Source organism: Stigmatopora nigra, chromosome 23 (genome assembly GCF_051989575.1).
Source record: "Stigmatopora nigra isolate UIUO_SnigA chromosome 23, RoL_Snig_1.1, whole genome shotgun sequence".
NCBI lineage: Eukaryota > Metazoa > Chordata > Actinopteri > Syngnathiformes > Syngnathidae > Stigmatopora > Stigmatopora nigra.
This window is the reverse complement of record NC_135530.1, coordinates 917,952-942,314: the sequence shown is the minus strand read 5'-3', so window position 1 is coordinate 942,314 and position 24,363 is coordinate 917,952. Positions and strand designations below refer to the sequence as shown.

Here is a 24,363-nt window from a genome sequence, read left to right as displayed (position 1 = left end):
CATTTAAGGTGGGATTTAGGGGAAGGTGGTCATTTTTTTGACATGGCATGGTGCAAAGATCATGGCAGTTGAGCCCCGCCCCCTTTTTGGTCACATGGTAGCAATGTCACTTTCAATCTTTTCTAAGAAAAAGTTCATTTTTGAACAAAAAAATTGATCGACTTACCTTTTACCCCGAAAAATGATTTAAAATATGACCTTGACGCAAGTCCAATCTTAGATAACGAGTTAATTTTCTTTCAATTCTTCACAATCTTTTCCCATGTAATACATTCTACTATGACCCCCAATGGGATCATTTAAAAGTCCACCACCATCACTTTGCCATATGATTTATCTCTTTAGTCCTGATTCTATTATTTATTGTTATTCATGAAGACTACAACACAAAAAAAGAAGGTTCCTTTATTTTACCCTCCTGTGCTCCAAGCGTCTTCCTTCAAAAGGGGCGTGGCAGAGAATCCTTTACCTTTCTCAGCCGTCATTCCAAATTCCAGCAACATCATTTCAGGACCTCGGACAGCGTACGAGCTCCTTCTTGGAGGACTCTGCCATTACATAACCCAGCCATATTTGAATATTTACTATAAGTATGACTCACACGCACTCACACACGATGGCGAGCAGGCTGCTTTAACCCTTTCAGTACCAACCGGGCGTATCTATCCGTCAAAGGCGTCCATTCAAGTTTAAAGAATACCCCAGATTGGCCTTTTTTTACATAGAAAATGTTGTTTTTTAACACTTTCTGGTGTTTCTCCAAACACGTTGTGCGTATTTCACACATGCATAAACAATAACATCTTGCCCCCCCACACCCCCGGCCTCACTTATCACCATCGGACAGCCGAGCCGCCCTCGACTCCCCCTCCATCGTACACATGTCGACTAATTGAGGCGACTAATAACCAGCTCAGGTCATTTGTACTATATGTATCCATTAGCATAATTGAACGGGCGCAACAAGATGAAAAAGGCTGTAAGATGTGTTCATGGTCTGCAAATATGGCCGAATTGATATTACGGAAGGCGCGTTATTGGTCAGCTGATGTGAGTTCACAGACGTGCACATGTTGCTATCGTAGGGCGCTCATAAATGGTTGATCTTTGCGCATAGCTGACTATAATTGTGTATAGTATGTAATGCAGTATCACACCAGCCATAAGCAGGTGCATGTCAATGTTCCCTTTAATTTTTCATGTAAAACATAATGTTTCATATCTATCTATTGTTTCATATCGAAGTACTGTCGCATATCAAAGTACTGTTTAATATCTAAGTACTGTTTAATATCTAAGTACTGTTTCATATCTAAGTACTGTTTCATATCTACATAGTTTGATCTGACTCCTAATTCAAAAACTCGTAGCTCAAGTCCCTTGGAGGAAAAGGACATTTTCCGCTTGATAAGATTGGGGATTGCGCTTTAGCGGGCATCCACTTTTCCACTGTTCTTCTGGCGCCGTCAAATCCCGGGTTACGTAGCTTTGACGCCATTAACCCCCAAACGCCATCCATCTCGCGCTCCTTCTGGTTTTACTCCGCCGAAACAAATTACCCAGGCTGCACCTGGGAGAGCAAAGAGCGGATTACTACGGCAGCGCGACTTTGACATTCATTTAATATGCTACGCTAATGGACTGTTTCAACCCCCCCCTTTCCCCCCTTGTGTGTGTTTGTGTATAATGTGCATACAAATCTTCTCCATTGTTATTTTGCTGACATTTGATCATAGTTTTTGTGTATTTACGCCTTTTTTACCATGTAAAATGGTGGATTTCAAGTGCGTCTTAGTGCAGGAAATACACAAATGGCGACTATTTACAAATGGAGCATGTTTTTAAAACGTCTCATAGACTCATATCTTAAACGAAATGCCCTTTTGAATAATTAATTTAGATTACCGTATATAAGGCGCACTTAAAAGTCTTACATTTTCTCCAAAATAGTGCGCCTTATAATACAGTGCGCCTTATAATCCAGTGCACCTTATATATGGAAAAATGTCATTCATTGAGGGTGCGCTTTATAATCCGGTGCGCCTTATAGTCGTGAAAATACGGTAGATTCAACTTTAATCATGCCGTACTAGCATTTTTTAACGGTTTGCAATGTTTATTTTAACGTAGTAAAACTATGACTTGTTTTTTAAAGTGACGGTCAAGGAAGAAATGTCAATTTGTAGAAATTCCAAGCAAAACACTGACTATTATCTGCCTTTTCAGGCTCCGAATCACTCAGCGTCTTCAGCGCCGGGTGCAAATCATTAAAAATACGCTGACGCGGCCTAGCGTGCTCCATCACACGTAGCTCCGCGGCGGCGGCGACGGTCGCGCCTCGCTAAAGAGGATCGACGTCGCGATCGATGCGCCGACGAGGAGCGCGTCCTCGGGCAGATCAGATAAAGGCAAGAAAAAAAATGGGACTTAAGCAAAGAGTAGATGAGGTCAGGCATACCTTAGAAAAGTGGAAAGTAGGAAAATAAAAAACCTTTTGTTTCAAACGCCAAACATATTCAATTATGCCTCAACCTGTCGGACCCTCCAAAACTAAATTGTGCTGGCTTAAGCTCTTTTGTGCGTGAAGTAGATAATTGCTTTCTGGGAAATTTGGTACGCCAGAAGAAGGCTTTTATAATTACTGTCATCTTAAGGAGGGAAAATTGGGTGAGGAAAAAAATGCCAATGCTCCAGTTAGCGCATGATTTTCCGCTGGAAATCACAAGCGCTGATTGCTCGTCGGCTTTGTTGGAGAGAAAACAGCTTCATTTCCTGACCAAAAACAAAGCGCAATTTGCCGTCGCTTTCAATTTGACAAAGCTTGGCGTCCAATCTGTTTTGATTGGGAGAATGTTTGCTAAAAATGGATTGGACAGCTGGTCTTGTCAATGGCAGCCAGCATGTTAGGCCATTTCTTTTTAAAAAAATCCTTTAATGAACTATATATATGATGTTTTTCTCTGAAAAAAACAAACGCTTATTTTCCCAAATAACAGCAGAAACTACTGATAGCATTTTTTTGCTGTACAAAACAAAAAAATGGCTTAAATTTGTTGTCAACCATTCAAAATGAGTCAAAAACCATCACACATCTCATCTAAGCTAGTCAGCACAGGTTTTGGGGGGTTTAGGGTTGGGGTTTAATATCTAAGTACATTTGACAACCGTAACCCTAACGGCGACCAAAAGACCAGCGACCAAATGTCTGAGCACCACTCTGTTGTATTTATCTTTATTATAATTATGTGATTAGACATCTATCATAGGCAATGGCACAAATAGCGTTTAAAAAATAACTCACTATGACACATTTGTGTCCTAAAGAAGTTGTAAAGCGAAATTTCCCACTCTTTCCCGAGCTTCCCCAACACGTGCCAGATCCTCGTGTGCCGTCCTGGGTTTCCATGACGACGGCGATCCTGGCATGATAATGGGATTCCCGCGGAAGCCGTGAAATCGCTCCTCGGCGCTCGCCGTCCCTAATGAAGTGGCCGTAGCCGACAAAATGGCAGTATTTTTCCTCTTTTGATGAATGATTTTTTTACTCGTTAAAGAGATCCAAGGAACCACTGAGCGTGACAAGTATGGATCCGAATCTCCTCTGGCCGAGACGTTACCCAACAGGAGCGTTTAAAATAGGATCATGTCGGAAAAAAGCGCCTCGGGGGAGGCCGCACGCGCAAACCTGCAGCTGCTAGATTTTTAAAAATGTATTTTTATTCTCCCTCCACCCGAAATAGGAAACTTTCTTTGTCTGATTGGCTGCTAGAATGCATTTTTTTATGAGATGACATAGCCCCCTCCCCTCGTGAAAAATTGGCATCACTGTGTTGATAAACGTCCAATCCATTTTTACTTGGGAAGGTTGGCATTGATAATTTGTTTTTTAAAAAGTACTTTAAATTATAACACTCTTCGATAGATCTTCTTTATCTTCTGCCAAGAACCTATTCTTAATCTCGGAATAGTGACCGCCATCCAAGGGTTTGGACGTCAATGGAGACCAATCGTTTATTCGTACTTTTTTCTTTTTTATCCATGGGTTAGCCGTGCCGCGCCTTCGCCAACCTCTTCACTGTCAACGTGTGACAGGAGGAAGCTGGCTGTTTCTTTCCACTCCATCTATTTTTTTTCCTCTTCCACAACAGTCTGGAGTGTTTACACACTGCTCAAGGTCAAAGTAGGGCAAACACACACACACACAGGCAGGCAGGCAGGCAGGCAGGCAGTCATTTGCATGAAAAAGCAATTTAGTAGATATTTGGGAGGAGGCAGCAGACATCTGGAGGGCACTGGGCTTTCTCCAATTAGACAGAAATGAACGGAATGGCCAGAAACCCAAGTCGGAAACCCCAGATAAATTACAATAGTGGCTCAAATCAGCCCACGGAGAATTTGGCCTCCACCGTTTAAATTTAAAATTTTAAGTAAACTTTTGAGCCCGGTGGGGGGCCACATTGACTTTAAAAATTTGACAGATGGGCTAGGTCAAGCACAAGATACGATACATGTAAAAAAGTGCATCCGTTAACAGTACATATGAAACATTAAGAGAAAAAAAGGATTAACATATTCAACATTAAAGTAAAAAGTACAAAGTCAAGTAAAAAGTATAAAGTACAAAGTAAAGTCAAAAAGTATCTAAAAGTATTCCAGTTGAAATAGATTGCACATCTGTCATCGTCAATGTAGGTTTTCACGATGGCGCTTTTCATAACATAACATTAGCCGTTGATTATTTTGTGGCATGACATCCCACGAGAGCTATTTGGACATTTGGGATTGTGATTTTGAGCTTTGAAAAAGCTCCGATCAAAACGCCCGCCGCTGACATTTTCACGAATTAAAGGGTGTTAGGAAAGAAATGACCGGCACTTTGTCTCCATTTATCCCAGGCGCAGAGAGAGAGAAAGAGAAAGAGAGTATTACAAGGCCCAACTTCTTCGGTAGCTTTAAGTGCACCTCATGCTGTGCTGGTGCTTTTCTCTTTGTGTCGCGGTCGGTCGGCCAGACGTGTCATTCTGGGTGATAATGCTCACTCGTCGCCGTGACAACTAAAAACTTTGCCATTGATGAATTATTTTAGGAGTGAAATTGGCCTCTGACATTTTTTGGACATTCTGCTTAACAATAAATAAAATGACATGTAGTAAGTAAGTGGAGAATTGTGAAGTACAAACTAATACAATTGATCGCCGGTCCATTGTACTTAGATATGAAACAGTACTTAGATATGAAACAGTACTTAGATATTAAACAATACTTATAGTAAACAGTACTTAGATATTAGACAGTACTTAGATATTAAACAGTACTTATAGTAAACAGTACTTAAATATTAAACAGTATTTCGATAGTAAACAGTACTTAGATATTAGACAGTATTTGGATATTAAACAGTACTTAGATTTTAAACAGTACTTAGATGATAAACAGTACTTAGATGATAAACAGTACTTAGATAATAGACAGTACTCAGATATTAAACTCCCTCTCTTAGATATTAAACAGTCTCTCATGAATATAATTTTGAGAGCAACCGTAAAGTCACCATTTGACCGGCGACCAAACGTCCGAGCACCTAATTGAAGTCATTTAGCATTTATTCAGTTTTTTTCCAAGTTAACAGCTTTTGAATCATGAATTCAGCCAGTGAAGTGTGTATTTTAGTTACAATATAACCAGTCTGTCGTAAAATGGCCACCTTTTTAGATGAGCTAACATTTGTTTTATTTTCTAGGCCTTTTTCCACAGTGCTAAACACAATATTCCAGGAGGTTTTCTCCGTATTCTGTATGTGCTCTGGCACAAGATTGGGATTGGTTTTCAAGAATTGATAAGCCATCTAAGCACTGTAATGGGATGCGCCTGTGGCAATTAACGTCTCCCATAAATCATGTCTTTATCTCAGTCTTCCTGCAGACGCTCTGTCCCAACCAGTAAATGCTGATTAATTTTGTTTACGCATCCGACTGGGTCCTCTCGGCTGACCTCCGCCGCGGGCATACCAGGTATTAGCAAAGCAAATATCCCGCCGCACTCCGTGACGTGGTGTGCTAATTGGCCTAATGGTGGCGCTTGAGAGGCTCCCACTCCAAACACAATGGCGACTGATTGCGTACCCTCGGCGTTGGGCGCAAAATCAGCACTCTCTTGTACACTCGCTTTGCAGAAAGCTTGTCATTTTTTTACTTTCACCGTAATGAGAAGCTTTTGGTGGTGATCCGTCTTGATAATCGCTAAGTTTGCGGCGGACGTACTTTCCCGGGTTTCCAATTGGGTTAAATCACTTGAGTTCCTGTTTGCCGGTTAAGAAGACCTCAAAATCCGCGTTTCTGTGTAAAAGCTTTTGATTATGATCATTAGGGTACAATCAGTGAATGGTTACCCGAAGGTCGCTTCCTCCCAGGCTAGGGAACATTGAGGTCCAGAACTGCTCATCCGACTGGCCTAATAGTCCAATTTCAGGTGAAAACGCGGCCCCGCTTCTCGTCTTTTGTGACAAAATAAGAGTCGGGCTGAGCCGACTCCGTATTACGGATGATAATGGAATGTTTGTATGCCCGGCTCGACTCCCCGGGCCACGCGGTTCACTGGGTATTTGCGAGTATTTGCCCAGAACGGTCTGGTTACTACAACTGGTGAATTTTGGACAAAAAGATTCCGGCTTTTGGAGGGCTGATTTTCCCCTGTTGTGTTCTCTCACCTGTCAGATTTGCCGTTCACGCTCCGCCGGCCACTTGTCGTCTTGTCCGTTCGGATTGAGTTTTGTTCAAACTGATGAACCCTTTGCAGCCAAAAACTCACTGAGTAAAAACAATATTCCAAATTGGATGCTTTCACGGTTGGCACTCATTTCGCCCATAAAACAAGACAAAAAAAGCCGTAAGCGTTTATTAGTCATCGTGACCGGACGTTTGGTGGCCGGTGTTTTGGTCATTGGTCTTTTTGGTCGCCGGTCAAATGGTGACAGAGTTTACTGTTGAAAACAGCTCTCAAAATTATATTCATGAGAGAGAGTTTAATATCTAAGTACAGTTTGATAACTAAGTACAGTTTAATATCTAAGTACTGTTTAATATCAAAGTACAGTTTAATATCGAAGTACTGTTTAATATCTAAGTCCTGTTTAATATCGAAGTACTGTTTAAAATTGAAGTACTGTTTAATATCTCAGTACAGTTTAATATCTAAGTACAATTTGATATCTAAGTACAGTTTAATATCTAAGTACAGTTTAATATCTAAGTACAATTTAATATCTAAGTACTGTTTAATATCTAAGTACAGTTTAATATCAAAGTACAATTTAATATCTAAGTACTGTTTAATATCTAATTACTGTTTAATATCTAAGTACATTTGACTGGTGACTAAAGGATCGGCAACCAAACGGGACCAAAAGACCAGCGACCAAATGTCCGATCACGGCAAACTAGCAACAATAAAAGCGATCACAAATGAAATAATGTATTGGTCATCCATTGCTGTCAATGGCCATCCATTAGTTCATCACGACTTAATAAGAAGTGCACTTGACTCCTAAAAAACAAGTCCTGGTAGAGCTCATTTAGCTTAATAATGCAATCAGCTAACGGCCCCAAGCCAGCGCTGCCGGCCGGCTTCCATGATAATCACGTCGGAACCTGTTGCCTCGGGCGGGGTTCCTCTCCACGGAGGCGCAGTACTGGGGCTTCTTCCACAAATCGTATTTTTCAAACATGGCCTCCAGGAACCAAACCACAAATGAAAATAAAGTAGTCCCTACTACACAACAAGCCTTACCCGCCAGGCACAAAACCTCCCATCTTGCCAGATTCGACTGGCACAAAAACTGATTGGTAAAAAATAAATAAAATAATACTAATAATTCCAAAGTCAATTGAAAGTGCAGCGCAAACATATCGCCGGGCTTCCTAATCTGATGACGGCGTCATAGAGAGACCGACGGGATGACAAAACACCTTGAGCAAATAATGCTGTGATTAGATGATGGCGCCGCGACGGGGTGCTGTGTAAACAACGCATTGCGACGGAAGCCCTCTCTCGTGTGCCGCTTCTCCTCCTCGCCCTAAAAGTCATTTCAAAGTCATCGCTTTCTTTTATGCTCGGACGGAAAAGCAGGCCAGACTTGAGAAAATTACCCCTTTTTTTCTTACGGACTCCACCGAGCTGTCGTATTGAATCCGGCGACTACACGGGCGACCTATAGAGATAACGGGGTGGTAAACGGGTCCTGTTTAATATCTAAGTACTGTTTAAGATCTAAGTACTGTTTAAGATCTAAGTACTGTTCCACATCGAAGTACTGTTTCATATCTAAGTACTGTTTCATATCTAAGTACTATTTCTTATCTAAGTACTGTTTAATACCTAATTACTGCTTAATATCTAAGTACTCTTTTATATCTAAGTACTGTTTAATATCTAAGTACTGTTTCATATCTAAGTACTGTTTCCTATCTAAGTAATGTTTCAAAATTAAGTACTGATTCATATCTAAGTATTGTTTAATATCTAAGTACTGTTTCATATCTAAGTACTGTTTCCTATTTAAGTAATGTTTCATAATTAAGTAGATTCATATCTAAGTATTGTTTAATATCTAAGTACTGTTTCATATCTAAGTACTGTTTCATATCGAAGTACTGTTGAAACCAGCTCTCAAAATTATATCCATGAGAGAGTTTAATATCTAAATATTTACTGTTTTCGACAGTACTTTGATATAAAACAGTACTTAGATATTAAACTCTCTCTCTCTTAGATATTAAACTCTCTCTCATGAATATAATTTTGAGAGCTGGTTTCAACTGTAACCTCTCTGTCACCATTTGACCGCGGACCAAAAGACTGGCGACCAATCGTCCGGTCACGCCTTTTAGAGATAGTAAAAAACACACATCCCAGTGATTGCCCCATCTCTTAGTTGAAGCGACCAGTCTCCCCTTGGACTAGCCACCTCACCCCCGCTCCTTTCTTCTTTCTACTTAGCTTTGCGGCGCTTTTGGAAAGCGTAATTGAAAATGCGGGGAAATCTTTGAGCCGCCGCCTAAATGGAGCTGTCACCGCCTGACAGAAAAGCGGGGTTAATAACTTTTTTCCCTCTTCCATTACCCTCAAAGATTGGCTCTAGGTGAGTAAAGAGGGCACGGCGGACAAGGCCAAGGAAGCCACTTCCCTTCTCTTATCTGCCGCCGCAGCCCGCCAAGTCACCCGGCGCTTTTTTTGTTGTACTTCCTAAGACGCGTGACGCGTTGTCCGTGGTAGGGCGGCCTCCCGCCGCTGAGCGACAGCCGCGAATTAAACGCGCCGCTTTACTAACCGGAGTTTCCGGCACCCGCCGCGGGGCCCTTTGCAGTCATTGACATTTGGCTCCTACGTGTACATTATTTGCTATGATTGGCTCGGAGGTGGCGGTGGATTGACTCGTTTTCTTGGAGAGCGACGTGCCGCTCGTTGGCGTGGAACGCCGGCAATCCAACACGCTGTGAAATCTAATGCCGTTCGTGTAGTGGAGATGGAACACGGATTTATCCAGTTGTGTTGTTGTTGGAACAATGAAAGTGAAAAGTCACCAGGCTAGCCTCAAGCCAAGTACGCTATTAGCGTCTTAGTCCATTTTTGACTTATTGAGGGCACTTAGATAACCAATGTATTTTGACCCAAGGATGTTCAGCAAAATGAATTGGACGTTTAGGAACCTCGGTGTTCGGACGTTTGGTCGCCAGTCTTTTTACAGCCAGCTCTTAAAATTATATTCATGAGAGACAGTTTAATATCTAAGAGAGGGAGTTTAATATCTAAGTACTCTTTAATATCTAAGTACATTCAAAATACTATTCAAGATCTTATTCAAAATACTATTCAAAATACTATTCAAAATACTATTCAAAATACTATTCAAAATACTATTCAAAATACCATTCAAAATACTAGTCAAAATACTAGTCAAAATTCTATTCAAAATACTATTCAAGATCCCATTCAAAATACTATTTAAAATACTATTCTAAATACTCGTCAAAATACTCGTCAAAATACTCGTCAATATACTCGTCAAAATACTCGTCAAAATACTCGTCAAAATACTCGTCAAAATACTCGTCAAAATATTAGTCAAAGTACTATTCTATGTACTATTCTAAGTACTATTCCAAATCCCATTCAAAATCCCATTCCAAAACCCATTCATCCGATTTTGTCTGTTCTTCCCTATTTTACTATCAATGTAACATACCCCCCAAAATGCTACCTATACTTCAGTTGGACTTCCAGTGGGATATTTTTTCCTATTCAATGTGCATTCTTTGGATAGTACTATACTATACTCGGATCTGACTTTATAGTCCGACAAATCCGGCACCCAGCCCTTAGATGTACAAAAGTGAGCCAAATAAGCTGGCTCACACATCCCGCCAAACATCCCGACCTCTCTCCACTCGGCATCGGCGTAATTAAACTGTTGCCGTTCCCGCCGGAGCGCCAACAAGTGTCCCGGCGCCGATTGTTATTGGATCTGCGAAAGGGACCCGATTCCGGAGCCAGGGAGCGTAATCAAACCTGCGAGCGATGTCCAAGTGATCATCTGTGGCGTCTCGGCGGCGCGCTAGGAGGCAATCAAACTTTATTAGCACGATTTTTCTTTTATCGGCAGCTTGGGGAAGCGGAGCATGTCGTACATTCGGCTAAAACGTAAACGTCTGTGGTCTGTGTGCGCTTTAGCCATTCATCTTATTGATCCCGCCCAATTAAATGGAGTCTTGGCTATTTATACTTTGCAGATTGATATGAATTGCAAGCGTTTTGATTGTAAACGTAGTTTTTTTTCTTGTTCTACTTTTGCTTATGATCACAATGCACGTAATTATACTTTAATGTCATTATAAAACAATACAGTGGGTTGTTATCTGATTAATTATAAAACATATTGATCAGTTGGCTCTGTTTAAAAAAAAGAAGAAGCTTTTAATGGCTGATTTAGCGCATGATTAGCTCATTGAAAATGAACAAGGCGGATGTCATCAACGTCGCCGCTTCCTGTGCGCCGTCAGGCTCTTTTTTGTGGTTCTTATCTCCATAGTAGAGTGTGGCTTGGCTTGGCTTGGGTGGGGGGTTGAGGATGATGGAGCAAATGTGTCAGAGCGAGGTAAACGGCCCGGGAGGTGACCCAGATACAGCCCAGATACAGGCAAGAGACGTTAAGAGAAAATTGTTGGTTCTGATGCGGGTGCTGCATTTGGGGACCCCATGGCCATCTGGATGCTTTTTAATTGGGGTGAAAGCTTACAATTGATTATTTTTGCTCATTCCTTTTATCATTTAAATTTATCGGATATTTTGCACATTGATACACATACGTTACTTTAGATGGCAAAAGTGAGAGAGTTCAATATCTAAGTACTGTTGAAAACAGTAGATATTTAGACATTAAAGTCTCATGAATATAATTTTGAGAGCTGGTTTCAACAGTACTTCGATATTAAACAGTACTTGAATGTTAAACAGTACTTGGATATTTAACAGTACTTGGATATTAAACAGTACTTGGATATTTAACAGTACTTGGATATTAAACAGTACCTAGATATTAAATAGTACCTCGATATTAAACAGTACTTAGATATTAAACTCTCTCTCTTTCATGAATATAATTTTGAGAGCTGGCTTCAACAGTAAACTCTCTGGCGACCAAAAGACCGGCGACCAAACGTCCGAGCACCCCATGACGGCGGTACTTTTCGGAGGAGTTTTTCAGGTGGCAATTTAAAGGCTGAGATTTGTGAATTGTGGCTTTTTTGCAATGATGCTGTGTCCACTTGACATAAATCCAAATCCACTTGTTGACTATCTTGACATGAGATTTATTCAGCCATTGTTTACCAAGGCCAAGAAATCCATCCATTTCAAAGCGCGGCGTCCTTCCAGCCTCATTTCTTTTCATTAAGTCGGAACACGCCGCCGACATTTATTACCGGCTTCGTAAATAATCTGTCCCGCTCGGGCAAACGACGAGCAGCTTTGTTTTGACCGCACGTGCCTCAACGGATGTTTGTGCAGGTTTATCCGGGCGATACCCGCCACATCTGTCCCAAGAAAGAAACCTGACGTCTTTGTTGTTGTTGTTTTGACTGTGCTAGGCTCGGCGAGATGAACGAGAGTCGGAGGGAAGCGCTGGCGGCGCCCCCCGCGCCCACCGCCGCCTCCTCCTCCTCTTCGGCCTCTTCCAACACCACGGGCGTGGCGGGAGGTCCCGGCGCCGGACCCAAAGACGAGGCCTTCTCCAAGCTCAAGAACAAATTCATGAACGAGCTTAACAAGATTCCACGTGAGTTCAATTCCATTTGAATACTTCTTAATACATTCCTTTTTACTTTGTACTTTATACTTTTTACTTTAATGATGAGTGATGAGTAAGTTAATACTTGAGTCCTTTTTTCTGTTTATCTTTCATATGTACAGTTAACGGATGCACTTTTTTATATGTATCCTATCTTGTGCTGGACCGAGAGAGAGTTTAATATCTAAGTACTGTTTAATATCTAAGTACTGTTGAAACCAGCTCTCAAAATTATATTCATGAGAGAGAGTTTAATATCTAAATATCTACTGTTTTCCACAGTACTTCGATATGAAACTCTCTCTTTTAGATATTAAACTTTGCTCATAATAATAATTTTTAGAGCTAGTTTCAACAGTAAACTCTCTGTCACCAAAAGACCGGCGACCAAACGTCCGATCACTGCAAATGCAGATGTGTGCAGATCCATATTTCCGATTCTACACTAAGATAACTTTCAAATGACCTCCATTATGAAAAATTGGAGTCATTTGCATTGAAATTAGCTAACCTGCCCACTTTGATGACATTCATTTTGAATCATATCAACGTTTTTGATAGGCTCTAATTCGCGGGGAACAAAACTGACACATGATACGCTATCATTTTTTATTCATTACGGTTATTTTTAAAACAGATTAGGTGATTTATTCCCTTGGAAAGTGCAGTTTATTGTTACTACATATTGTTACTACATTGACTCAAATTTGTTACTGGTACAGTGGTAATGTGCACTGAAAATGATTGTTTGATGCTCTTGTTTTGTCGGCACCTGCACGTAGAATACAAGCGAAATACACGCGTGTCATCGGGAGGGAGGTGGGGGGTTTTCGGGGTAGCGCTAAATTTAGTAACGAGCGGCGGCTCACGAGCCAGCGACTCATTCTGTCGGCAGGGAGAGAAGCTCCCCCTCCTGCAGATGACTAGTGCTCCTATTTTCCGCAAATGCGAGCAGACCTTTAAAAGGGCCGGCGGGAGACATTTTCGGCCTGCTTACTAAAAATCCAATTGCCGTTGACATCACCGCTGCACGCTGCTGCTGAGGTCATTGTGTAGAAAATGGACACATTTTTAAAGCATGATAAATAGGACTCTATTTAGCATCATTCATCCACAACTCATTGATTATATAATTCAGTTTTTGGTATTCAAAATTATATTCATGAGAGAGAGTTTAATATCTAAGAGTGAGAGGTTAATATCTAAGTACTGTCTAATTTTCAAGTAATGTTTAATATCTAAGTACTGTTTAATAACTAAGTACATTTGACCGGCGACCAAACGTCCGGCGACTAAACGTCCGGCAACCAAACGTAAATTGCAATATGACATTAAATAAAATTAACTGAATTCATTGCAATAAATGACAATGATTTACGTCAGCCCTAATTAAAAATGGCATACTTTAAAGTTCCTTTCATAGAATGAGATTTCAGGCAAAATGGCAGTATCTGCTTAGACTCATTTGCATGAATTTTGCCATTTTTTTTCCATAACGCAATCCCCTACAAAAGGCTTACAATAGCCTTTTTTTCCCCAGGAAGTAATAACACGCCCAGTGCTAAAAAGCGCTAATAATAGAATATGTCCCTGGTAATCACGCCGCCGTCTGATAGCATTCACGGCAGAACAATGCAATTCCACGGAGAAACGCCATGCAAATTTCCTCCTTTGAGCTACATTATTTGCCGTATCTTTATTTTATTTTGAAGGGTGCGCGTCACGCTCCACGTTTCATTCAAGGCGTAACCAGACTAAACTGCAAAGGTGAAATGAGAATTTAATGATGTGAAACGGCAATATGTCCGCATCTCTATACTTCTCGCTGTGTTTTTATGGGATGTATTACATTTACCGTATTTTCACAACTATTCGGCGCATCGTTTTTATAGACGCAGCCAGGCAAATAGTAGCTAGCTCAGGGGTGGGCAAACTTTTGGGCCCGGGGGGCCACATTGACTTTAAAAAATGTGACATTTGGACCGGGGTCAGCACAAGATAGGATACTTATAAAAAAGTGCCTCCGTTAACGGTACATATGAAACAGAAACAGAAAAAAAGTATTAACATACTCATCATTCATCATTAAAATAAAAATATAAAGTACGAATTAAAGTAAAAAAGTACAAAGTAGAGTAAACAGTATAAAGTACAAAGTAAAGTAAAAAGTATAAAGTACAAAGTCAAGTACAAAGTCAAGCACAAAGTCAAGTAAAAAGTATAAAGTACGAAGTAAAGTAAAAAGTATAAAGTAAAAAGTAGAGTAAAAAGTATAAAGTACAAAGTAAAGAAAAAAGTATAAATACAAAATAAAGTAAAAAGTAGAAAGTAGAGTAAAAAGTATAAATTATAAAGTAGAGGAACAAGTATAAAGTACAAAGTAGAGTAAAAAGTATAAAGTACAAACTAGAGTAAAAGGTATAAAGTATAAAGTAAAGTAAAACGTATAAAGTACAAAGTAAAGTATAAAGTGCAAAGTAAAGTAAAAAGTAATGTAAAAAGTATAGGGTACAAAGTAAAGTATAAAGTACAAAGTAAAGTAAAGAGAATGTATTGAGAAATAATAAAATGTCATTTAAAAAAAAAGATAGAGGGGCTGTAAAACAGCAAAGATATATTTGGACAACGTCGGCAGTCCGGATTAAAAGGCCTAGCGCTCTGGAAGTGTCCCTCGGGCCGTAGTTTTCCCATGTCTGAATTCAAATCTCGGACTCTTCAAAGCTCCGAATCCGACATTTCTCCTTCACGTCGCTGGTTGCGTTGATAAGAATTTGAAGAGCTCGCACTGATGCCGTCTTTTAATCCCGCAGCTCTCACGTGCTATTTTTCTCCGGAGAGATGACACTCACACAATGTCGTTAATTAGGCATATCTTTGATTGCTGCTTTTAATTAAGGAACACCCAAGTGCATCTCATTGGCCGTGGCGAAGGACGATATCGCCAGCTGAAATTGCAGAGTCGGGTTTAAAAGGGAGCTATGATTCGTAGCAAAATAAAAAGATGTTTTTGTTGTGATGCCGAGTCCTTTTCAGGGTTAGTAGACGTTAGTTTTTCTCTGGGAGAAAGAAGCTATTGATTTTTGTCAAAAAGGCCATTGATCTTTGCACAGTAGCCACTACTCATCTCGGCAAAAAAAAAAAAAACAACAAAAAAGAGAACTCCCAGAAAAAATACACTTCTTATGTACTTCAGCTGTCAACTTTGCAGTCAATAAACCATTCAAGGTGTACTTTTTGGGCAGTGATTTTCCAAACTATAATTCACATGTTTTTCCATAGTACTATGACTAATACTCAAGTACGATTTATTTTTATTTTTGTTTTTTGCTCTTTTTGACTCATCTTATCTTAATATCTAAGTACTGTTTCATATCTAAGTATTGTTGATACCAGCTCTCAAAATTATATTCATAAGAGAGAGTTTAATATCTGAATATCTACAGTTTTCAACAGTACTTAGATATTATACTGTACTTAGATATTAAACAGTACTTAGATATTAAACAGGACTTAGATATTAAACAGGACTTAGATATTATACTGTACTTAGATATTGAACTGTACTTGTATATTAAACTTTACTTAGATGTTATACTGTACTTAGATAGTAAATTGTACTTAGATATGAAACAGTACTTAGAAATGAAACAGTACTTAGATATTAAACTGTAATTCGATATTAAACTGTACTTCGATATTCAACTGTACTTAGATATTAAACTGTAGTACTTAGATATTAAACTGTAGTACTTAGATATTAAACTGTACTTAGATATTAAACTGTACTTAGATATTAAACTGTACTTAGATATTAAACTGCACTTAGATATTATACTTTACTTTGATATTAAACTGTACTTAGACATTAAACTGTACTTAGATATTAAACTGTACTTCAATATTCAACTGTACTTGGATATTAAACTATCTCTCTTAGATATTAAACTCTCTCATAAATATAGTTTTGGGAGCTGTTTTTAACAGTAAACTCTCTGTCACCATTTAACCGGCGACCAAAAGGCTGGTGACCAAAAGTCCAAGCACCCTAATACAGGCCGTTCCGTACAATTAAATGTCACCAATTCAAAAGAAGATAAGCGCTGTGTGGTAGATAAAGAATATGTGAGCGTGAATGTTGGCCGACCTTTGCCATCTTGCCCGCGGCTTGGCCTTCAACAGCGAAAGCATCAATATGCCTGCTTAACAACACGCACGGGCGCCATTTAACGAGCGGCATAAATCACGCTTAAAAGCGGAAACGCTAGCGAATGACGTTTTTGTAACCCACGTGACCTTTGTCCTTTCCGCAGTGCCGTCGTGGGCCATCGTGTCCATCGCCTTCGTGGCCATCGTCCTGGTGCTGGCCTGCTGCTTCTGCGTCTGCAAAAAGTGGATCTTCAAGAAGAAGAACAAGAAGAAGGGCAAGGATAAAGGCAAAAACGCCATCAACATGAAGGACGTCAAGGACGGAGGCAAATCCGAGGTAACGCCTCCCAGTCGCCATGCGTCAAACTTGCGACAACTTTGCCTTTGTTTTGCTGCTCTTATTCAGAATCATAGCAACAAAAATGCGCAAAATTCCCTTACAATTAGATAAATGATACGAGTTGGTTGCTAAATTGCTCAAGTTCTCAATTATATTTATAATTATGGATTGAAATAATTTTTCAAAATTCATTGACACAGATTGGCAAACATGTAAAACAACATGATTAACAGTAAGTTTTATTCTTTTAATTCAATATATTTTTGACTACATATTCCATAAACAACAGATATATATTTGATATGTAGTCAAAATATAAAGTATTCAAGTATATTTGTTGTTTTTTGATTAAAACCTCTGACTATTCAAAGCTCAGAATCCGACATTTCTTCAAAAACATATTTGTTGTTTTTTGATTCAAAATGTAAAAAGAAATTTTACATTTTCAATCAAAAAACAACAAATATTGTTTTGATATGTAGTCAAAATATATTGAATTAAAAGAGTGAAACATACTGTTGATCATGTTTTCTTTTTATTTTAAAACCCACCCCATCTTTTATTCTAAAAACAAACTGTCAATATTTCTGAAATCCCTAAAAACTTCTACATAGTCCTAAATATAATTCCTTTCTTTGCATCTATATTGCACAAAATGCTATAATTCTGAACACATAAGCTCGGCCCAATAACATATTCATAAAACAGCTACCATTTTTTTTCATAGCTGACTTCTTTTATTATGATTTGAAAATGATTCAAGTGATTATTTTCTCATTTCGTTTTTTTTCTCCGTCTAATGAGGACCTAATGAGGTAATGAAGCAAAGCACTCGGAGAAATGACAACACCATTTCCAAATGACTCGTGTTAAAGACAAATTTGGTCAAATGAGCTTGACTTTTCGTCCATTTTGACCAAAAAAAAAAATGGAATCCCTCCGTCAAAAATGCTCAAGTCATTTCTCCGGGTGTTGCTCCGGTTGACTCCTATGTGTAGTTGTTTTAATTTGTGTTTCTTCCTTCTATGTCCTCCTTATCTGTGTGTTGTGTCTGATGACTGTGCGGAATGGTCGCTGGCGGTAGGTTTCCCAATTGCCCGTTGGATCTTCTTAAGCCTGCTGCTCTGATGTTTTTGATGGTTTTTTAATAGCCTCTTGACGACAACCTAACTCCCCCTTGAGCCCAAATAGATGTAACTATGCACACGGTATTTCTACTGTCCTTTATATATGTGCGTAGTGGTTGTATACGCACATATATACTTGTATATATATATACCGCGAGTATGATAAGACGGGACCGAGCCATACCGATGGGTTTCCGAATTTTTTAACGTAAACCCAAGCAGGTGGTCAATTGGAGTGGATTTTGGAAGTCCGTCTGAGACCAATCGGCGTTGCTCGGCCCTTTGGCTTTCACTGGAAAGGACTGGCGGGTTGATGAAAACGGTTGACTTTGCTAGCATGACGCTTGATCACGCATTGGCATAAGAGAGGAGGAGCTTGCGGAAGGGGAGGTGGATGGCGACCAATCTTTGGGGCAGGGGTCCTCTATTGGAAAAACTTGGAGAACATTGGGATTAAAAGATTGGAAAATGCAATGCAGTAGGGTTAAAGTTAAAGAATAACTAGACATAGTTTGTCATTTAGCAATGTATGTAAGTGGAAGAAATGTTCAATATTTTGGTCTACTTTTTAATGATTTATAGCAGGGGTCGGGAACTTTTTTAACTCGATCAATTACTTGATCATTTTGATTGCAAAAATAGTTAAAAAAAAAATACACATGTTTCTTTTAAAAACCTGTCACCGCTCACCAACGCTCATGGTTGACTTTTGCTATAAAAAAGATGAATAAAATAGAATAAAAATGGGCTAATCTAGTTGCGAAATGAGCAATTGAGGACCTCTGCTCATCCAATGGATGTTTGAGGGTGACATATTTTTTTTGGGTTGGGGGGGTTGTTTGAAACGGTAGCTTTTCACAGAGAATGCTGTGCATGCCAAAAAAAAAAGAGAAACCTCTTGGACGGTAACTTTTGATGCTGACTGAATGACCTTTGAGCCTCTTCAATCGCATGTCGTAGTCAATTTCCTTCACCACCATCATCATCATCATCATCAGCACCAACTCATGCTAACCCAGCACCCCCCCTTGCCCCCGCCCCCGCCCAGGCTACTTGGCTATAAAGGGTTGATCTGACTTGAACTGACACCAAGGCAACTTTGATCTCTTTCCAGAAGATTCTCTTCTTCTTCTTCTCTTTCTGTCCTCCATCTTTTGTGTTCTTTCTTTTTCTTCTCAATGCCTGCCCATGGCTCGCTCGCTCGCCCTCATTATCATCTCCGGTTGCCATCCTGTGATCTTTCCTCCAGACGCACCGTCAAGGGAGCGAGGTTTTAGTGCATCTCGGAGCATGAACCCGTGTTAAATGCCCTGTTTTTTTTTTTTTACTGCTCGCTTCCTCCTCCCTTTTCGACGTCATAAAAAAAAACGAGCGGCAGCCTCCGGCAGTCAGTGGTGGTTCCTCCGAGCCGCCGGAGAGGGGGGAGAAATGGCGTCCGGGTAGTACTCAGGCGCCACTGACTTTTTTCTGGGTGTGTCCTCCAGGCCTTGCAGGACGAGGAGGAGGACGCCGAGACGGGCTTGACGGAAACGGAGAAAGAGGCGGAGCCCAAAGAGGAGCAGAAACTAGGCAAATTACAGTACTCGCTGGATTACAATTTCACGGAAAACACGGTGAGAACACTTTTTTTTAAGTCATTGATTTTTTTGTTGTTGTACCAATTACCCTCACAATAGCAGAACACGAGGAGATAGGCAACCAATCATATTACACCATTTTAAATGTGAGGCTGATGGGCCGGTTCAGCACAAGATAGGATACATGTAAAAAAGGGCATCCGTTAACAGTACATATGAAAGATAAACAGAAAAAAGGACTAAAGTATTAGTATACTCATTACTCATCATTAAAGTGAAAGGTACAAAGTAAAGTAAAAAGTATAAAGTCCAAAGTCAAGTAAAAAGTATAAAGTACAAAGTAAAGTAAAAATGAATGTATTAAGAAATATTAAATCTTGGGAAAAATAAAGAATAAAAATAAAACATGATTTGGAAAATGTCGGCGGGCTGGATATAAATATAGTTCATATAATGTTGTTTTACGTAACATATATTCATTTAAAAATAACTCATTAATAGATAAAATGATGTTAAATTGTTATTTAGATTTAAAAAATGTATCAAAAAAAGAAAAATTATATTTATATCGTCCTGTAAAAAAATTGCCAGTTTTATAATATCAAAAGCTTTTTTTAGGATTTCCGCCAAAAACATCGTCAAGCATTTTTTTCCCTTATTGCGAAATGAAGTGATGTTGGCGGTTGTCGGAAATCCCCAGCGACGTTGCCACGTTCCGGTCCGCCTGTTATTTTGCTTTGTTTCCGCCCGATTGTAAAACATAACCGATCTCCTTCTGCTGTATTCGGTTCCGATGGCTGAGTTTATAAAAAGTAAATGATGCAAGACCGGCATCAGCTGTCCAGATGTCGTGTGACAGCCGAGAAATTGTCCCAGCGAACGCGACGTCCCTTCCCGATGGGACTCAGCCGCTCCCTCAGTGGGAATGCAGCTGACGCCGATGCAATTAGCCAAAGATGGCGGATAGTTGCTATCCAAAGAAAAGTTAGAAGAGTGGCAAAGAAGGAGGAGGGATGCACGCTAGTCTATAAAAATTCCAGTCTGTTGTCTGTGAGGCAATCCAAATCCATCTCTGGCTAATCTTCAATCTAAACCTTAATCCCTGAAGGGTCAGGCGGCGTCGAGAGACGGGCGCTTGGTCAACAAGCAATGTCACTTTCATACAGTACATTGGCTCTTGTGTACAGTCGCTTTGGAATGATGGACAACTCCATTTACCCTGGTGGAAAAAGATGGTGTTTTCTTGCCAATGTTTCTATCTGGAAAACCACTAGTTTGTCAGTCAGACCAAGAATGTGCTCGGACATTTGGTCGCCGGTCTTTTGGTGAAACCAGCTCTCAAAATTATATTCATGACAGACAGTTTAATACCTAAGAGAGAGAGAGTTTAATATCTAAGTACTGTCTAATATCGAAGTACTGTTTAATATCGAAGTACTGTTTAATATCTAAGTAATGTTTAATATCTAAGTACTGTTTAACATACAAGTACTGTTTAATATCTAAGTACTGTTTACTATCTAAGTACTGTTTAATATCCAAGTACTGTTTAATATCCAAGTACTGTTTAATACCCAAGTACTGTTTAATATCTAAGTACTGTTTAATATCTAAGTAGTGTTTAATATCTAAGTACTGTTTACTATCCAAGTACTGTTTAATATCTGTACTGTTTACTATCTAAGTACTGCTTACTATCTAAGTACTGTTTAATATCCAAGTACTGTTTACTATCCAAGTACTGTTTAATATCTGTACTGCTTACTATCTAAGTACTGTTTAGTTTCTAAGTTTAAACTCTCTCATGAATCTAATTTTGAGAGCTGGTTTCAACAGTAAACTCTCTGTCACCATTTGACCGGCGACCAAACATCCGGTCACGCTCCAATCCATCTTTCTTGCTCTTTTCACACTAGAAAACCTTTTGAAATCCACCTGTGTTCAGTTCAGTTAATTTGCCTATTCATTACGTTTCATGAACGGCCTTTGTCGGCACTCAAGTAAAGAAAAAAAATAGTAGAAGCCAATTGCTTAACGACAGTTGTAAAAGTCAAAGGAACACACGCCATTAGTGCTCCGTCAAGGATTACTTTCAAAATGACAAATTACAGAACATTTTCTCCACATCATCTATAATAACGCTCCGCAATTGTGTCTCTAATAAGCCCGGCGCCGTGTAGCTAAAGCGGTCTAAAGCCCAACTCGGCGACAATGGCCGGCAAGGAGGCAGTTTTTTATGGTGCTGGCTTTCAGCTTTCAAGGCAGAGGCCCCCCCACGTCTCCCCCATCTAATCCTCAGGCAATTTCGTCGAAGGCCCGACGGACTCGGGCGATTGCTTTCTGAGCTCCTGGCGTCTATCCGGAGGCGACTCCATAAACTTCCCATTTCTCTTCTTGTCATTCGCCCCAAATAATGCCGCCTGCCGGATTGGGGGGGGGACTAATGAGATGAAAGGTCGTGCAAACAAGGCAAATGGAGCACAAAGAAGCGCTTGAAAATGACATTTTCCACATGAACTACACCTAGAGATGCTAGACTTATTACTTTCATGACTAGAATTTCAGGGGAAATGAGTATTAGCTAATGAAGACTGATATATCTAAGTACTGTTTAATATCTAAGTACTGCTTAATATCTAAGTACTGCTTAATATCTAAGTACTGCTTAATATCTAAGTACTGTCTAATATCTTAGTACTGTTTAATATCTAAGTACTGTTTAATATCTAAGTACTTTTAATATCTAGGTACTTTTAATATCTAAGTACTATTTCATATCTAAGTATTATTTCATATCTATGTACTGTTTAATATCCAAGTACTGTTTAATATCTAAGTACTGCTTAATATCTAAGAACTGTCTAATAGTTAAGTACTGTCTAATATCTAAGTACTGTCTAATATCTTAGTACTGTCTAATATCTAAGTACTGTTTAATATCTATGTACTGTTGAAATTAGCTCTCAAAATTATATTCATGATGGAGTTTAATATCTAAATATCTACTGTTGATTCATGAGAGAGAGAGTTCAATATCTTAGTACTGTCTAATATCTAAGTACTGTTTAATATCTATGTACTATATTAAACTCTCATGAATATAACTTTGAGAGCTAATTTCAACAGTACTTAGATATTAAAATATCTCTCATGACTATAATTTTGAGAGCTGGTTTCAACAGTACACTCTCTGTCACCATTTGACCGGCGACCGGTCACACAGTGGACGGCGATAGACATCCAATCCGTTTTAAATGACTGAATACTTCATTTGAAAACCGTTCACGGTGCCTTGTAGTTAACTTTCTCAACTGCGAATGTGCAGAAGAGTTCCGCTCAACTTGTTTTCAGGGAGTTTATCAGACAGCGATGGGCACGGCAAGGGGGGGATTGGTCACGGTCCAGCCTCCTGGTACTGTTAGCCTAATCAAACTGAAGCGTGACTGAAGAGCAACACACACAAACACACACACACACACACACGGCAGCAGATGTGCAAACAGGGCCACGTCTGACAGGTGTGATTACAAGCAGTGCGCGTCAATGTTACGCTTTTTCGCTTTTTTTTTAAACTATTCCGTCATCGCGGTCTATTGACGTTGGTGAGAAGTCCATAAAAAAACTAAAATATGGATTTGATGCATACAATAGAACAAGGGTCAGGAACCTTTTTGAAAGAGAGAGAGTCGTAAACAATTCCTATTTTCAAATGTTATTCCTTACGAGCCATACTCCCAATTTAAAAGTCAAAATACATGACATTTTGCAGTCATTTGATCACTTTTAAAGTACAAAAAGTCTTTGAATTATTTTGATCACAATGTTATGTATGCTGTTGCTAATCAATGAATATCAATGAGTTCAATGTGTATCAATGAAATCAATGACACAGTATGACGTTACGTTCCTATTGGTGCGTTCGGGACTCTCACCACTGGTTTCCATATTTTAGCTAAGAGCCACATGTGGCTCCCGAGCCATATGTTCCCTACCCCTGCAATAGAAGGTGTTTTCAACAGCATCCAAACTTGACAAAATGTCTTTTCCCTCATCAGCTTATGGTGGGGATCATCCAGGCGGCCGAACTTCCCGCCATGGACATGGGCGGCACCTCCGACCCGTATGTCAAAGTTTATCTGCTGCCCGACAAGAAGAAGAAGTTTGAAACCAAAGTCCACCGCAAGACCCTTAATCCCACCTTCAATGAGCAATTCACCTTTAAGGTAAAGTGATTTTTTTATCTATTTTTTCATGTAAAACATGCTGTAAAACACAAAAAAACATAAGAGTGGGCAGAGCTACTGCCACTGGCTTCCGCGTGACGGCGCCATCTTGGGGAAAAGAAAAAAAATATGCACAACGTCGACGGACCGGATTAAAAGGCTTAGTGGGCCCATATGTGGCCCGCGGGCCATAGCTTTCCCATTCCTGCTCCAAATTCTTAGAAGTGTGTATACTAATTTTGTATGAAATATGTCTACAAATGTATATGTATCTTGCAAAATGACTTATTAAGCCATTGAAATGATGCCGTTAAATAATGGGGGCTAATTGTGCCATCAGGTTCCTTACGTGGAACTGGGCGGGAAGACGCTGGTCATGACGGTGTACGACTTTGACCGCTTCTCCAAGCACGACGCCATCGGCGACATTAAGGTGGCCATGAACAAGGTGGACTTCAGCCACGTGACGGAAGAATGGCGAGACTTGCAGAGCGCCGAGAAGGAGGAGGTGAGTACTAAACGTCCCGGCTTCCCCTTCAATTAATAGCCGGCAACAGTTGAGGAGATTCAATTTTCACGCTAAATGTCATGGCGCAGCCTCGCCCGTTGC

General features: G+C 39.8%; 1 protein-coding gene across 4 annotated transcripts in view; it reads left to right on the top strand.

The window, feature by feature from the left end:
- syt1a (synaptotagmin Ia) overlaps positions 1-24,363 on the top strand; it is a 49,696-nt gene that overhangs the window by 22,883 nt on the left and 2,450 nt on the right. For 3 of the 4 annotated variants that reach the window (XM_077709255.1, XM_077709256.1, XM_077709258.1), the window contains 5 exons: positions 12,141-12,328; positions 16,651-16,823; positions 19,438-19,566; positions 23,586-23,753; positions 24,094-24,261. In XM_077709255.1, coding sequence (XP_077565381.1) covers positions 12,151-12,328; positions 16,651-16,823; positions 19,438-19,566; positions 23,586-23,753; positions 24,094-24,261 — 816 coding nt within the window. In that variant the 5' untranslated portion in view covers positions 12,141-12,150. The remainder of the gene's footprint in view (positions 1-12,140; positions 12,329-16,650; positions 16,824-19,437; positions 19,567-23,585; positions 23,754-24,093; positions 24,262-24,363) is intronic. The other variant, XM_077709259.1, reaches the window with a different exon arrangement.